This window comes from Trichosurus vulpecula, chromosome 8 (genome assembly GCF_011100635.1).
Source record: "Trichosurus vulpecula isolate mTriVul1 chromosome 8, mTriVul1.pri, whole genome shotgun sequence".
NCBI classification, from domain to species: domain Eukaryota; kingdom Metazoa; phylum Chordata; class Mammalia; order Diprotodontia; family Phalangeridae; genus Trichosurus; species Trichosurus vulpecula.
Genome location: NC_050580.1, coordinates 187448294 through 187464114, shown reverse-complemented (window position 1 = coordinate 187464114; position 15821 = coordinate 187448294). Strand labels below are relative to the sequence as shown.

At 37.0% G+C, this 15821-nt stretch overlaps 1 protein-coding gene and 1 long non-coding RNA gene across 2 annotated transcripts in view; one reads left to right on the top strand and one right to left on the bottom strand.

The window, feature by feature from the left end:
* AQR (aquarius intron-binding spliceosomal factor) overlaps positions 1–12806 on the top strand; it is a 114599-nt gene extending 101793 nt beyond the window's left edge. The window contains exons 32-35 of the mRNA XM_036735557.1: positions 3719–3804; positions 7278–7452; positions 9135–9248; positions 12295–12806. Of these exons, the coding sequence (XP_036591452.1) occupies positions 3719–3804; positions 7278–7452; positions 9135–9248; positions 12295–12597 (678 nt within the window). The 3' untranslated portion in view covers positions 12598–12806. The remainder of the gene's footprint in view (positions 1–3718; positions 3805–7277; positions 7453–9134; positions 9249–12294) is intronic.
* LOC118828721 lies at positions 3388–5547 on the bottom strand. Its single transcript, XR_005008962.1, has 2 exons — positions 5438–5547; positions 3388–3799 (listed from the first exon to the last, which is right to left on the bottom strand). It is a non-coding gene; the product is annotated as an uncharacterized LOC118828721 (long non-coding RNA).
* Positions 12807–15821: the final 3015 nt, after the last annotated feature.

The following is a 15821-nucleotide window of genomic DNA, read 5'->3' as shown; positions in this document are numbered from 1 at the left end:
TTATAGTCTATTTTGTAGTCTACAGAATTCCATTCTACAGAATGGTTAAATCAGTATATAGCTTCACCAACAGCACATTAGTGTTTCGGTTTTCCCACTTCTCTAGTGTTTGTCATTTTCCTTTTCTGTCATATCAGCCAATCTGATAGGTGTGTGGTGGTAGCTCAGCATTGTTATAATTTATATTTCTCTAAATCTATAGTGATTTAGAGTATTTTTTCATATGACTATAGATACTTTTGATTACTTTGTCTGAAAACTGCTTGTTCATATCCCTTCACCATTTATCAATTAAGGAATAGAGCTTATTTCTTTAAATCTGACTTAATTCTCTATATATTTGAGAAATGAGGTCTTCATCAGAAAAACTTGCTGTAAAATTTTTTTTCGTAGTTATGATTGCTAGGTACGTGTTTGCCTCCATCCTGTTTTCCCCTGTTTATCCTACTCTCTCTTTTCACCTTGTCTATTCTCTGAAGTGTTTTGCTTCTAATTTTTACCTCTCCCAATCCACTCTCCTGTCTATCAGGTGCTGCTTGCCCCCCTTCTCCCAGCGTATTCCTCTTTCTTACTCTTTAATTTTATTTTTTTAGATAATTTTCCTATCATATTCAACTCACACTTGTGCCCTTTGTCTTTGTATACTCCTTCTAACTGCTGTAATAATGAGAAAATTTTTAAGAGTTATGAGTATCATTTTCCCATGTAGGAATGTAAACAATTTAACCTTATTCAGTCCCTTACAATTTCTCTTTCCTGTTTTACCTTTTTATGCTTCTCTTGAGTCTTGTATTTGAAAGTCCGATTTTCTATTCAGTTCTGGTCTTTTCATCAGGAATGTTTGAGAGTTTTCCATTTCATTAAATGTCTATTTATTCTGCTGAAGGATTATACTCAGCTTTGCTGGGTAGGTAATTCTTGGTTGTAATCCCAGCTCTTTTGCCCTTTGGATTATCATATTTCAAGCCCTTCAGTCCTTTAACATAGAAGCTGATAAATCTTGTGTTATCCTGACTGTGGCTCTACAGTATTTGAATTGTTTCTTTTTGGCTGCTTGTAATAGTTCCTCCTTGCTCTGGAAGCTCTAGAATTTGGCTATAATATTCCTGAGAGTTTTTATTTTGGGATCTCTTACAGGAAGTGATCAGTGGATTCTTTCAATTTCTATTTTCCCCCCTTGTTCTAGAATATCAGGGCAGTTATCCTTGATAATTTCTTGAAAGATGATTAGGTTCTTTTTTTGATCATGGCTTTCAGATAGTCCAATAATTCTTAAATTATCTCTCCTGAATCTATTTTTCAGATCAGTTGTTTTTCCAGTGAGGTATTTCACATTTTCTTGTAGTTTTCATTCTTTTGACTTTGATTACTTTTTGATGTCTGATAAAATCATTAGTTTCCACTTGCCCAATTCTAATGTTTAAGGAATTATTTTCTTCAGTGAGCTTTCGTACCTCTTTTTCCCTTTGGCCCATTCTACTTTTTTAGGAGTTTTTTCTTCAGTGAATTTTTATACTTCTTTTTCCATTTGGCCAGTTCTGCTTTTCAAGACATTCTTCTCCATTGGATTTTTGTGCCTCTTTTACCATTTGGCCCATTCTGTTTTTAAGGTGTTATTTTATTTATTATTTTTTTATTCCTTCTTTACCAAGCTGCTGACTCTTTTTTCATGATTTTCTTATATCACTCTTACTTCTCTTCTCAATTTTTCCTCCACCTCTCTTGATTTTTAAAATTCTTTTTGACCTCTTCCATAGCTTGAGACCATTTCATATTTTCCTTTGAAGCTTTGGATGTAGCAGTTTTGATTTTATTGTGTTCTTCCGAATTTATGTTTTCATCTTCCCTGTCACCATAGTAATTTTCTATAGTTAAGATCTTTTTCTGTTCTTTGTTTATTTCTCCAGCCTATTTGTTGATTTTTAACTGTATGCTAAAGTGAGTGGAGGGAGCACTGTCCCAAGCTTCCAGGTTTTTTGTACAATTGTTTTCAGAAATGATTCGGGAACTGTAAGTTTTTGGTTCTTCTAAGGTGGTATGATCTAGGGAGCGGTATGTTTACTACTGTTGTGGTCTGTGAGTGACCACGAGTGTTCTTTTCTGCCCTGGACCTGTGACTAGGGTCCCAGCTCACCTGCGGCCACAAACTCTGGTATGCTAGTGCTCCTCCTTACCCTGGGATTGAGACGAGGACAGTGACCTAGATCTAAGTATGGACAATGTAACAGAGTCCTGCCCTGGTGCTAGCGAAGGGACCCCTATAGTCTTCTGATCATTTGTCTGACCCCCTTTCCCTCTGTGGGCTGAGAGGTTCAGAAACCACCACTGCTGCCATTGATTCAGTTGTGCCCCCACTTTCCCCCACCCCCACCCCCACCTCCAAAGGCCTATTGCTGGTTTGCTGGGGCAGAGCCTGTACTGGACTGTCCTTCACTTTCACCCTGGTGCAGCAGACCTTTCCTGATGACTTTCTAAGTTGTCTTGGCCTGTAAAATTGTTTCACCCTTCCTTTTGTGGGTTCTGGACTCTAGAATTTTTCCTGAGGCATTATTTAAAGTTGTTAGGAGGGGTTTTGGGGAGAGCTAAGGTGAGTCCCTGTCTTTTCTCTGCCATCTTGGCTCTGCCCACAGCTGTTTACATTTTCAAAGTACATTGTATTTATTAATTAGTTCATATCATATCCCTAGAAAGAAAGTTATATTCTCACTTTATAGAAAGGAAAGTTTTAAACAGGTCTCATCATAAATCAGTACCTACATATGGGGATAATTTCTGGCTTTCTGCTACTCAGTCTGACAAGGCCTGTTAAAATATAATTCAGAGAACTATTTTGGTTAAATCTTCTTTATCTGTCTGTTAATTCTTATAATGTAATTGTAGGAGGAAACTACAAATTTTAAGGGTTCGGATCACTCAGAAATTTTAGTGTAGTAATGATTATTTAATAGTATGCTCATTTTGATATCTTCCGGGCATAATCAGGCTTACCTTTCTTATTTTAAAAAATGGACAAGGGTTTAGAGTTTATAACACTGCTTCTTAGTTAGATATCCTAGTTGAAAATGATTTGGCTTTCAGATAGCCTGAAGATGGCTTACTTTTCAAAGTAAGAAATGAGTGAAGGAAAGCCAAATGTTTTAAAGATTGATAAATAGGTTCCAAGGCCTGGGTGAATGTGGGCATGAATAGAATTGAGGGAAATGATGAAAATTTTAAAAAGAGTGCTAGTTTTAAGCTTATAGAGAAATAAGAGAAACAGTGGAGGTACTGTACTAAATATAAACATTTAGATTAGGATTAGCCATCTGGATTTGACGTGGACATTGATGGAAAACCCACAAGCAGGCTCTTAGTTTGTTATATTGTTGAAGTGAAACATATCCATAATACTGTATATCTGAAATTTTATTTTTTAGCATTAATGTAGTAAACTCTCATGCCAGTCTTCCTTGGGCTCCAGAAATCATGATATCATTGTATTCTATTAGAATCAGAGAAACCAGGTAGAACCTTCACAAAGCAATCGAATAAGGACTAGGGCTTTCTTTAAACAATGTATGATTCTTCATATTCACAGTGATCCTTAGCTTCTTTGGTTCTGCCCATCCTAGGTCTTGGTTAAAGCACATAGGATATTTTCATTTTTCATAATGATCCAAAGAAATTATATTATTTCCCATATGGTTTTGAAAAATACATGTTGTTATCCCATTTCTAGGTGACAACAGTTGACAGATTTCAAGGTCAGCAAAACGATTATATTCTTCTTTCTCTAGTACGAACTAGAGCAGTGGGCCACCTGAGGTATGTAAAAGAATAATCTAATTAATGTATTGAGTATATATTTCTACTGCATTGATGCCTTTTTTAGCTTTTCTATTTGGATAATTTAATTGTTATATATTAAAAGATAAAAAGAGTGTTATAATTGTGCGTTTAAATGTGCTGGTAAGCTTTAATCGTAGTTATTGAAATGCATTAAAATAAGATTCCTTATGTGGCTCTTGGTTTGCACCTGCCCAGTCTGTTGGTACTTAACAGTACATCATTTAAAAGAAATGTAAATATAGAATTATATCGTAATATCCTTAAAAACTTATCTCAAATCAGTTAAAAGTTTTATAATAGTTTCAAAATTTAAAGTTGAGTGATGAAAAAATAATCTGTGAAAGTTTTTAGTTGTGTGTGTGAGCTGTGGTTGGCCTTGGTTCCTCACTTTTCCCCCAGAATATTTCAGCTTCAGTGTTAAAGGATAAAGGAACCATTTGCCTTCCTAGGATTAAGAATTGTCAAAACAAACCATAATCTATTTTTGTCATTTATTGTGATGTATTTATGTGTTAGAGATTTATGGGAATAGCATCTTCTTATTATCAGTCAGCAGTTTAGTTTTATGTAAACCTCCATCTCAAATGATTTACCAGTAAAACTGTAAGAATTCTTTTTATTATTTTGTCTGATGGATAATAAATGTCCATACTTAAAAATAAAATCAAGCTCCCGTAGAGTTACCACTGTAGTCAAGATCTGTTTGGGGCTTAACCTAGTAATCAGGTCCCATTAGTCTGATAACATTTTATGTAAGGGTAAGTAAAAATGCTATGTTTCAAGAAATTGCTTCAAGTCCTTACTATTTTTAAACACAGGTTGTTCCTGCTTTTATTTTTCATGGGGATATGTCAGACCACTGTGTGTGTGTGTGTGTCTGTCTGTCTGTCTGTCTGTCTGTCTGTATGTATGTATTTCCTGCTTCAAGTAGGGGGAACTTGTTGACTGAGATCTGAATTGAGTTATCTTTATTTTTTCTTTGTCCCAGAGTTCTGTGAGGCTCTTAACAGAATAATCATTGGCTCCTTTGTATCATCAATTAATATCTATTTGGACTCTTCCCTAACTTCCAGCCACCTTCCCTTACACTTCTTTACCTACTTTCTCAGGAAAGACACTGATTGGAACATGATTCTTATAAAAAGTTTTAAAAGATAATGATTTCAGTTTTTTCTTACATTAAATATCAGTATACACTAAATCATCATCTTAAGTAATGGATGATGAACCAAAGAATCTGCTGTTCTTTTGAATGGCCCCCTTCCTCTTTTCCTTTTTACTGTCATTATATAAAGGAGAATATATTAGACTGGAATTCATCATTTCTTTTATCTAGTTGTCACTGCTAGATTGGTTACTAAATTCCATGAACTTTCAACAGAACTTTTTCAGTTTAGAAACTGAATATGAAAGTTGACGTCAAAGAAAAACAATTATCTAGTCACTGGGAAGATATTAATTTTTACCAAATTTAATAACAGCCCATCAGTGAGTCAAATAACGTATTATATGTCTGACTCTATATCTTCAACATACAAGGAGGAAAAATACTCTTATGTAATTGTTGTAACATTAAAACAACTAGCCTCTAAAATAAAATGAGACCTACCTCCTGTTTACCCCACTCTTCGACCCTCACTGTGATCCCATCTTCTTCTTCATCCTAGAACACACATGGTAAGCTAAAGGGATGGCACCCCACCTTGTACTATTTTCTTTTCCAAAAACCTGTTCTGAGCCTGGATGGTGCTCTTTGTAAGCCAGAGGGAATTCTGGCTGCTTTCCCAACATCCATTGTTCAGGCCCTTAAATTCATTTGGAGGGACCAGGCAGCTTTAAATAGAAGTGGTTGGCCCAGAGTAAAGTAGTGAGACTTTTTTGTGATGACTCATGTATTGGAATTATACCAGAGTGGTGGTTTGTTGCTTGCCTCTCCTGTAGAGCTAAAATGACTTTAATGATTTGTTTGAAGACTAGGAAAGCATTTCATAGTGGCCACTTACCTGGCTGTAGAATAGTGTTAGATGGTTCCATATATTCTGGCTAACCTTGATCTTTAAACAGTATTTTTGGTATATATTCACAACAGGTATCTACATTTAATGCAGGCCCAACTGTGTATTGTCTCAGGTCCCCCATTCCAAAATTGTGCCTGTCAGGATAGGGCTGATAAGTAGATAGGCTTGCTATGATGATTTTTAAGTTTTTGTTTGAATTGTTATTGCCTAACCAGAGCTTCTCTTACTTACATGGTAAAGGTACTTAGAAGGAGGTAGAAAGAATGAGAAATAATGAAGCTCTTCCTGACTAGTCATAAGTTGTTGGAAGTTCTGTTCTGCCCCTTTTCTTCCAGGTCTAAGCAATGCTTTAATTATATAAGTTATTAGGCAGAGCCTAGAATATGATAGGTTTAAGATAGGATTTTCCTTTTTTTTTCAATTGAAAATGTGGCCAGATGCTTCTGGATATGTGGGTGATAATTGGAGACATTTTTTTCTTACATTTTTCTATCTTATGTAGACCAAAAAAAGAGACTAACATAGTGTGATAGGAAGTTTTAATCAGCTTATACTATTTCCCTTGTTAGAATAATTTCAGACTACAGAATTTAACATGCCAGACATTTTCTTTAAGAAATCTTCTCATCTTTGCTGGGTAATCAAAAGTACAAATAGTCATCAGAAAAGTGGTGGAAAATTGGACTTTGACCAAATACTTTTATAATCCTAAAAAGCACAATTGCAAATATCTCTTTCAATTCACCATTTGAAAATGGGGGTCCACCAAATTGTCCTGTGTTGTTGACACCAAAATGGTTTATTCCAATCAGAGCAAATGTTTCTGTAGTAGGGAATAAATATGGACTATGATCTGTTGTAATATGGTGGATGAGTTTATGTGGATTGTGTTCTATTTTACATTTTATAAATTATAGATAATTCATAGACCTTCCAAAATTTATGTTAAGAATTTGAAATGTCATCACTGGTTGTTAAGGAAACAAGAGCTAGGCTGTGTCTTCACACAGATGGGTCACAGCATGGCCAGACCTTTGAGCTGACCATTGTGAATTGGCAGCATGTTTGAATCACTCATCGGGACCATACGGATAGGTCATTGCAAACTAAATTGTATGGTTTTGCCGTGATACAGTCCAGTTGCTTGGACTTTTGTATCAGTGAAATGATATGTGTCTCTGATTCAGCAGCCTGATTTATTCCCTATAGGTAGAACTCAGTAGCAATAATGCTGACTTGTCTTGTTTAGTTCACGATTTTATTAAAATACAATTAGCTGTGCAGGACTGTGACACATTTCCTTCACTAGATTTCAGTGACATGTTTTGCCATGCCTAATGAGAAAGATTGTAGGTAAAATGTTTAAAAGTCACACGTAAGAATATAGCAATAAAATTGAAATGCATTCATTCTTTTCTCTCTTTTCCAAAGAGATGTTCGTCGTTTAGTGGTGGCCATGTCCAGAGCCAGACTTGGACTGTATATCTTTGCAAGAGTGTCCCTCTTCCAGAACTGCTTCGAACTAACTCCAGCTTTTAACCAGCTCACAGCCCGCCCACTTCATTTACAAATAATCCCCACAGAGCATTTCCCTACCACCAGGAAGGTACATGGATTATTTTGTTACTGACTTAGGTTGTTAAATATTCTAAGGAACATACATAGTTTTTTCTTCCCCACTTTTCCTCTTGAACACTATTTGTGAGGAGAAAACTCAAATAAATGCTTTGAGATAATATTAAAAAAAAAAAAACACAGGTCACCGCTCATCTTCTAATGCAGTTGGTAAATGTCTACTCTCAGACAGGAAATACCATTTTAACACATGAGTTCCATGTAAATGTAGATGTTTAATATATGAGTGTAAAAAAGAAGGTAGGAATGATGAGAGTGCAACAGACGAATAAGAGAGGACTTCCCAGAAAGAAGTGACTTTTGAGCCAGAGCATGAATTATTGGGGGGAATTCCTGGTAAGGAATGAGTGTATACGAAAAGATACTGGTTCTAAATAGAGTTGCGCAAGAGGAAAACATGAACAAATGGTACAATCCATTTATTCTTCAGGTTTGAATTACATTTTTGTAGTTACGTTGGTATGATCCTTTTGTTTTTAATTGCTTTTTTTGAAGGCTGCCTGAAGCGGAGCACCCAGTAAATAACTTGCATGCTCTTTGCACTTGAGATATTATGCCCAGAGCAGAAAATGATCTTCAATCAAAAGAATGCCTGCTAATGTGCTGAATAACCATATACCCCTGGCAATTCTGAGAAATGTCGTTGAATTTTATAAATACCCCCACTCTGACATGCTCTGAATTATTTATAAGTTGTTTTTGTTATAGTCATAGCAGTTGTTTTTCCTGAATATTTGAGTCTGCATAGGCCTGTAGAATTAGAACTAGGAGGGCTCGCAGAGGTCACATAGTCCATCCAGAGCTTGCCAAAACTCCAAATGCTAATACTGCCCCAATACTAATATTAGTATTATAAAATGATATGTTTTCTTTTCCCTGAATTTATTTTACCTTTATGTTTTTCTTTATGTTATATATATATGTATACCATGCATGGGAGGAAGTTCCTTTGATCATCATTCTAAAATGACAGAATTGATTTAGATCTTATTAGTGAATCTTCACAGAAAAGTAGAGAGTATGGTAGAGTTTTGTCTAGTATGATTTAGGTCAGAGGTGTCATGGGCTGCATGTGGCCCACAACACTCAGCTTTGGCCTGTACCAAATAAAAATGTAATTGGGAAATATTTAACAAAATAAATAAAAGTATGATAAAATAGAGATAACATTACATTTTGAAACTAAACCGATAATGCAGCCTACATGGATTAGTGGCTCCCATTTCTATTTGAGTTCGACCCCACTGGTTTAGAAAGAGCCCTTATGAATTTCTCACCCCCTTTTTTGTCTCTTCTTTCTCCTTTGCACAGATTCATTTGGAATAGTTTTATTTGAACAAATGATTATATCATAATACCCATTTTAAACTCATGGTGATTTTTATTTTATGGATGAAACAAAATAAATTGATTCACAGTGTTCCAAGTATGAGAAAAGACATTGAGCAAAGTTTTCTTTGAATCTCTTTCTAATTTTAAATTTTAGTTACTACCCATAAGACCCTTAGCAGATACTCTAAGCTCCTTCCTTTGACCTTTTTTCCCATCCCCTCTGAAGGCTAATGCTATTCTCACACATAGTGGGTAAAGGGGCATTGTTGTGTCCGTTTTATTGTTCTCTGCTATTGACATTCCTTTTTCTTCCCTTTCCAGAATGGAGAGAAGCCGTCTCACCCTGTGCAGATAATAAAAAATATGCCTCAGATGGCAAACTTTGTGTACAACATGTACATGCTTATGATCCAGAGTACACATCATTATAATCAGGTGAGGTAACTGGAGCCTGCTTTTATTTAGAGAAAGGTCTTGTGTAATGCAGATTGTAACATATGTAATGCATTTCTGTAGTCTGTAGGGTGCTTGATCCTTTCAGGGAAAGACCTAAATTCACAGCCTAGTGTTGCTTTTTAATTCCATAGAGTTTTGATCATCTATTCATTTAGGATTCTCTACCAGGAAAGATTCAGTGAAATAATAGATCGCAGATTTCTTTGTAATAGTTTTACAGTAATAGATACCTCCAAGTATCTAAAAGAAAAACTATAATACTTCATTAAAAGGATATATTCTTATAAAGAATACTTTATAGTAATTCTTAGTGCCTTCCTTGAGAACCTTCTGAATTCACTATTTGAGATCAAAGGGGTTTTTAAAGTATTATTGTATCTCTACCCCATGGACAAGCTTTGTGTGCCACAATGAATGGAGAGCAGGCCTTAGGGCCGAGGAAACTCAGATCAAAGTCTCACTTCTGATACACACTGACTGGGCAAGTCACCTTATATCTAGTGCCCTAGGTAACTCTAAAACTATAACTTGAAGAAACCATTTCTGATCTGAGGAAGTTTCATCACTGAGAGTTCTCTGTACCAAGGAAATCATGGAGTTAGACTCCTTGCCATCCCCAACTCCTGCCATGGTTATGTCACATTAGTAGAATTAAACATGATACTAATTCACACTTATATGGCACTTCAGGGATTGTGTATTTTGCAAAGCACGTATCTGATTCCGCTGACAACCCTGGAGACCATGCCATGATATAGTACATCGAGAGCTGGCCTCAGTCAGGAAGACTTGTTTCCAGTCTAGCCTCCTGACATATGTGCTGGCTGTGGAACCTCTCAGTGCCCAAGGCAGTTCTTGAAGTCTACAAATTGCTAAACTGTTGATGATCTGCTTTGGTAGAGGAAATGTCTTCTCAGAGGCCCCTACACAAGTAATACAAATAGGGTCAAGAGCTGAAGGGACCCCCAGAGGCTGTTTAGTACAATTTTCTTATTTTACTCTGTGAGGAAATAGGCTCGGAGAGGTGTCTGACCTGAGATTTGAACTCAGGTACTCTGATTCCAAGAGCCAGGGAGTGTTCTTTCCACTGTACTTTTCTAAGCCTATACTGCCCGTACTATTCTCCCCCTGCCCCACCCTCACTACCCCCAAAAAGCTCTGAGGAAATGCCTTTGTAAAAAGATGAATTGCAATACTAGCCCATGTGGTATATTTTCACAAAAATGCATCATTAGGATTGCTTGCATGAGGACTGGGTCAAGTTTTTAAAAAGTAGACACTATACAGTTTGACTAAACAGACTCAACTTTGCACTCTGTCAAGGTAATCTTCAGGATTATTTTTTTAAAATTCTTAGGAAGCAGATTTTCCTAGGAAACAAATAGAAGCAAAGGCTATATAGAACTGGTCAAAAGAATTGAATACTTACCAGAGAATGTTGGAAATTTTGTTAGTGAAAATTTTCATGCCTTTTGGGATATTTGAGGATGAGAATCACAAAAGCAGGCCCTACTGACCTTGGTAAGGATAGCACCATTGAATTATTATCCTCTAAACCAAGTTCTATACACAGTATCACTGTTATTAGGTTTTTAACTTAATATATATGAATCCATAATGCCCAGTCCTTTATGATCATTTAGTTGTTATGATCAAATTCCCTGCCCCCATAGTCATGGTTTAAATTGAAAAAGAAAATGTATAAATGCATATTCCTCCTGCCCTCATCAACATAACCAAATTCTTTTGAGAACCACAGAAATGGCCATTTCAGTGAATATAAAGCAGAAGTTCTTAACTTTTTCTGTGTCATGATCTCCTTTGGCAGGCTGGTGAACCCTTTGAGGAAATGTTAAATTCCAATGAGATGTTAGCAAAATAAAGTTCTAATATTTTTCCCATCTAAATTCATGAACTCATTGAAATCTATCTTAGGCCCCTTGGAGGTCCCTGTACTGCCAGGTTAAGAAACCCTAATGTGAAATGATGATGATGGTGGGATTCAGTCATAGCATATGTGTTAACACCTCTTTAGGAAATGCATTGGGTTATTGGAGATGACAAAGTGCTTGGATCTCATAACGTCCCTGTGAAAAAGCTACTATTATTCCTTCTATCCCTTTGCCCCTCTTTCCTCTTGACCATTGTGGTTTACAAAAGGCTTTGCTCACTTCTGAGGTCAAGTAATTCTCCTGTCTTACAGATGAAGAAACTGAGGCAAAGTGCCTTCCCTGTGGCTTGAATAGCTAAGTGTCAGAGCCAGGATCCAAACCTCTGTGTCCTGACTCTGAAGTCCAGTGCTCTCTCCGTATTTAATTAATAATTAGTAATAATTATTAATTAATGCTACTTCCTTATCACTTCAGTTCACAAATATTGATGAGAATAAAATGACTGCTTTATGTTCTGGACTATGGCAGGCTTTTCCATTATGAAGATTCAGTATCATCTTCACGTACTGTTTGGTTTGCTTGGGGGCCGCAATTGTAGAGTAGAAAGAGGTTGGAGTTTGAAGTCCAGTGACCTGGCTTTGAATTCCAGTTCTGCTTCTTACTGTCCCTGCAACCTGGGACAAATCACTTCCTCTCTCTAAGCCTCAGTTTCTCATCTGTAAAATGAGAGTTAGACTAGATGACTTTTAAGGATTCTAGCTCTAAATCTAGTATCCTATGATTCTGATATTTCTGGTTGTTTTTTTTTTTGGGGGGGGGGAAGGCAGGGCAGTTGGAGTTAAGTGACTTGCCCAAGGTCACACAGCTAATAAGTGTGTCAGCTCTCTGAGGCTGGATTTGAACTCAGGTCCTTCTGACTCCAGGGCCAGTGCTTTACTCACTGTGCCACCTAGCTGCCCCGATTCTGATATTTCTAATCAGAGAAGCCTTGGTACTTGGCACCAGAAGAGGGAATGAACAGTATTTGTAATCAGAGAAGAAAATGCTACACTGGGGACTAAGGTGTGCAAGCAATGATTTTTTGTTTTTTTAAGTTTGTAGACATGCTGAAATATTTTCTTCTTTCTCATCAGGCTTTGCTACCTCCACCAGCTATGGTAGAAGAAAATGATACAATTCAAAATCAGGAAACAGAAATGGAAACTGAAGTAGAACCTATCCATCCACCATCAGAGACTACCCCAACAACAGCTGAGGCTATTCTCACAATGGGAGAGGCTACTCCCACCGTGGCAGAGGACACCCAAACAACATCAGAGGCTCCCTCGACAACATCAGAGGGCATACAGACAGATTCCACACCTGTTCCAGCAGAAGTTCCATCCCTTTTGGCAGAAGTCACACCTACAACATCAGACACCAATCAGGAAACCTGACATCCCCATTTGAAGAGAACACTTTATTCCTTGCTCTCTGAATGTAGCGTTACTTTTCTGCTTTCATGTTTGCCTCTTCTACTTTGAGAGGACTCACTTAATGCTGAATTCCTATTATTGCTATACTTTCTGGTGTATATAGTAGTTTTGTTTTTTTTACTGTTCCAAATGTTAGGATCCTTGGATCCATTAAAAAAATATATTTTGCAGCATCGTTCTACTTATTAAGTCTCACAAAGGGTAAAGCAAACTAATAATCTAATGCAGAAACAAAGTACATTGAAAATAAATAACAAAAATCACCAGGTGGATGTTAAAATGGGAAAGGAAATTTTCTCCCTTCCCAGTACTCAAATGAATCTGTGATCTCACTGATTTGGAGCTTCCAGTGATGCATCCATGCTTGGCCATCCTCTGACTCATCTTTGTCCTCCCTGTGTTCACTCACTGGTCATTGGGAAATCTCATTTAGTGAACTAATGGTCAACTTAAAATTGATTAATGGTCTAAAACTGCTTCTTAGTACCCTTTCCAATAACATCCTTTGATTTTTTTTTTCTTCTCAACATTCCATGGCACAGTCATTACAATCCAGTGGCCTCTCTTGTTGCCGGCATTTGAGCTTTTGCCCTGTCTTCTTCATAAGAGCGGGGTTTGCACATTCTGACAGAGTAGTTTTACAGGAAAGAACCTTTGGAGATCATCTAGTCTTGTAAATGAGGAAAGTGAAATCCAGAGTTAGTGTGACTTGAACCTGGTGTTCTGAGTCCAATATTCTTTCCAGTATAGCACATTTCTTTTCAAGATACTTTAAAACCACTTAGCTTGCAGTAATTCCTTCCTGTTTCTATTCTCACTCCTACCACCCTAATGCAGAATCTCCTCAGGTTATGCATGGATTGTTATAGCCTGTCTCTGCTCCATCTTACACACTACTCCCAGTTACATCTTCCCAAGGTAGCATTTTTGTCATGTCGCCTTTCACCTCACATTCAAAAATTATTATGTCCAGAATGTTCACGTTGCTTTTTTACCTATTCGAATCCTACTTAGCTTTCAATTTCTATTGTAAGCCCTGCCACTATGTAAAGACTTTTAAACTATTCTGCCCACATGAATATCTCCCTTTTCTTACTGTTTTCTTTAACTCATTATGTTTGTCACATTTTAATATTTTGATTACATAGTTTCTTGTATTTTTATATATATATTTCACTGGTATAGAACTCAACCCTTTGTGAAAAATGTGTGAGAAGGGTCTGGTTCCCTATATAGTTGTATCCCAGAAGTCTTAGTACAATTTTAAGCTTATTAAAGTTTTAGGACCCCAAGAGCTCAGAAAATAATTAGATGAATTAAATTGGTGGATTAGGAAAGAACTAGCTCATACAAGATTTTAGTGCCTACGAAAGACTTGTTTAGGTGGCTGGGTGGATAGAGGGCTGGACTCTGGGGGTCCGGAAGAACTGAGTCAAATCCTTCCTCACGCACTCATGAACAGTGTGACTGACCCAGGATATAACCAAGTGTCAGAGACAAGATTAGAACCCAGGTCATCCTGACTCCAAGTCTTATCTACTCACTTCAACACCTTCCTCACATTACATAAATTATATTCACCATACCAATCCTGCATTTCTTCCTAGTTACAAATATGCTAAAATGAGAGGCCCAGATAAGTAGCTTAAAATGTAAACCCATCTAAGATTTGGTAGTGTTGGCTTTTCGTGTTTACATTTCCCAGTTAGTTTGAAGGAAAGTTATCACAGGTGGAGAAAGTGCTGACTTAATGGGAAGATGAGAAATTGAGGTGATGGAATGATGAGATAAGTGAAATACTGAGAAAACCACACAGGATAAAGCTAGGGTCCAGAGGGCATGTGGGAGGGAGCTTTTTCTATCAGGATTGAACTGGTTAGTCGGTTATGTAATTTCACCGATTATAAGAATTTGAAAGCAGGTGTTTGGGCATCTACGTGAGGCAGAGGCCTGGCAAAATGATTTTCATTGGTCAGAAGAGTATCTGGATAGACAAAGTTGAAAAGCAGCTTTAAAGTAATACTGTCTTTCCTGGAAAAAGATTGATTTTTCTGTCTGCCCTCCAGGGATAGGTTTCATGATACCTGCAACCAAAACAAGGAAACCAGTAATCTTCTTAATTAAATAAGCTTTTTTTTTTCAGTAATACAGATTACTGTTTAGCTGATCCAAGATATTTCCACATCTTTCTCTGATTTGCAGCAAGTTATTGACTTTTGTCAAAGTAATAACGACTTGAGTTATTTTTAAATTGTTACCGGAAGGACCAATGAGACACGGTGGACTACATGAGCAATTCAGGCTCATAAATTAAGGAGTCCTATTTAATCAGAATTAAATAGTACAGGGCCTGCAGCCAATATGTGACAAATTCAGATGAGGGTTGCCGCAGCTTTCCCATTTCCATATGCAAGCATATTTGAAAACATCTCAAGATTTTTAAAATAAAAATGCATATGAAAAGATACTTTAAATTTTACAAATTAGAGACCAATTAAGAAATTGTGTTCATGGTCAAAGGGCGTGATTCCCACCCCTCTTCCAACTAGATTACTTTCCATCTTTTGTATCTCTTCCAGTGCCTTGTCCACAATAGGAACTTAATAAGCTGTTTGTTGAAATTGGATGACATAGCCAAACAGTGCAAGAATTTTGTTGGGGGTTAGGAGAATGAGGAGATAGCACTTTTAAAAGCTCTTTTCTGTTTAAAACAGAGGAATATCTATTAGGAGGATTCTTAGGATGATGGAAAGTCCAAGTTGAAATGGGATTCACAAATATTGAAAGGATGGTCTGAATGTCCAAGTGTCTAAGTGCTCAGTGTTCCCATAGATTAGTAATCTCATTGATTCGGTTACCCACTTTGTTGGGTCAAGTCTGATTCAGGCCTTTCAGGTAGTTCAGGTTCAAAATCGGTATGGAATGAGACACTTGCATGTCTAAATAACAGCAAAAGGAAGTTTACTTAGCTGTAGTGTGGAGAGGATATTCAGTTAGTTCAGGTAGATGCATTTCCCCTCAGCTTCATGCAGAAACATCTAGTCAGAAGGCTTTCTTGACTTCTAAGACATCTCTCCAATCTAAATGGCACTGACCCCCTGTGGGCCGGCTTTTTGATAAGCCAGGTGACCAGAAGCCACATCAGTGGCTCGAATCCTTAAATCAATCAAGTTTCACAGGCATCT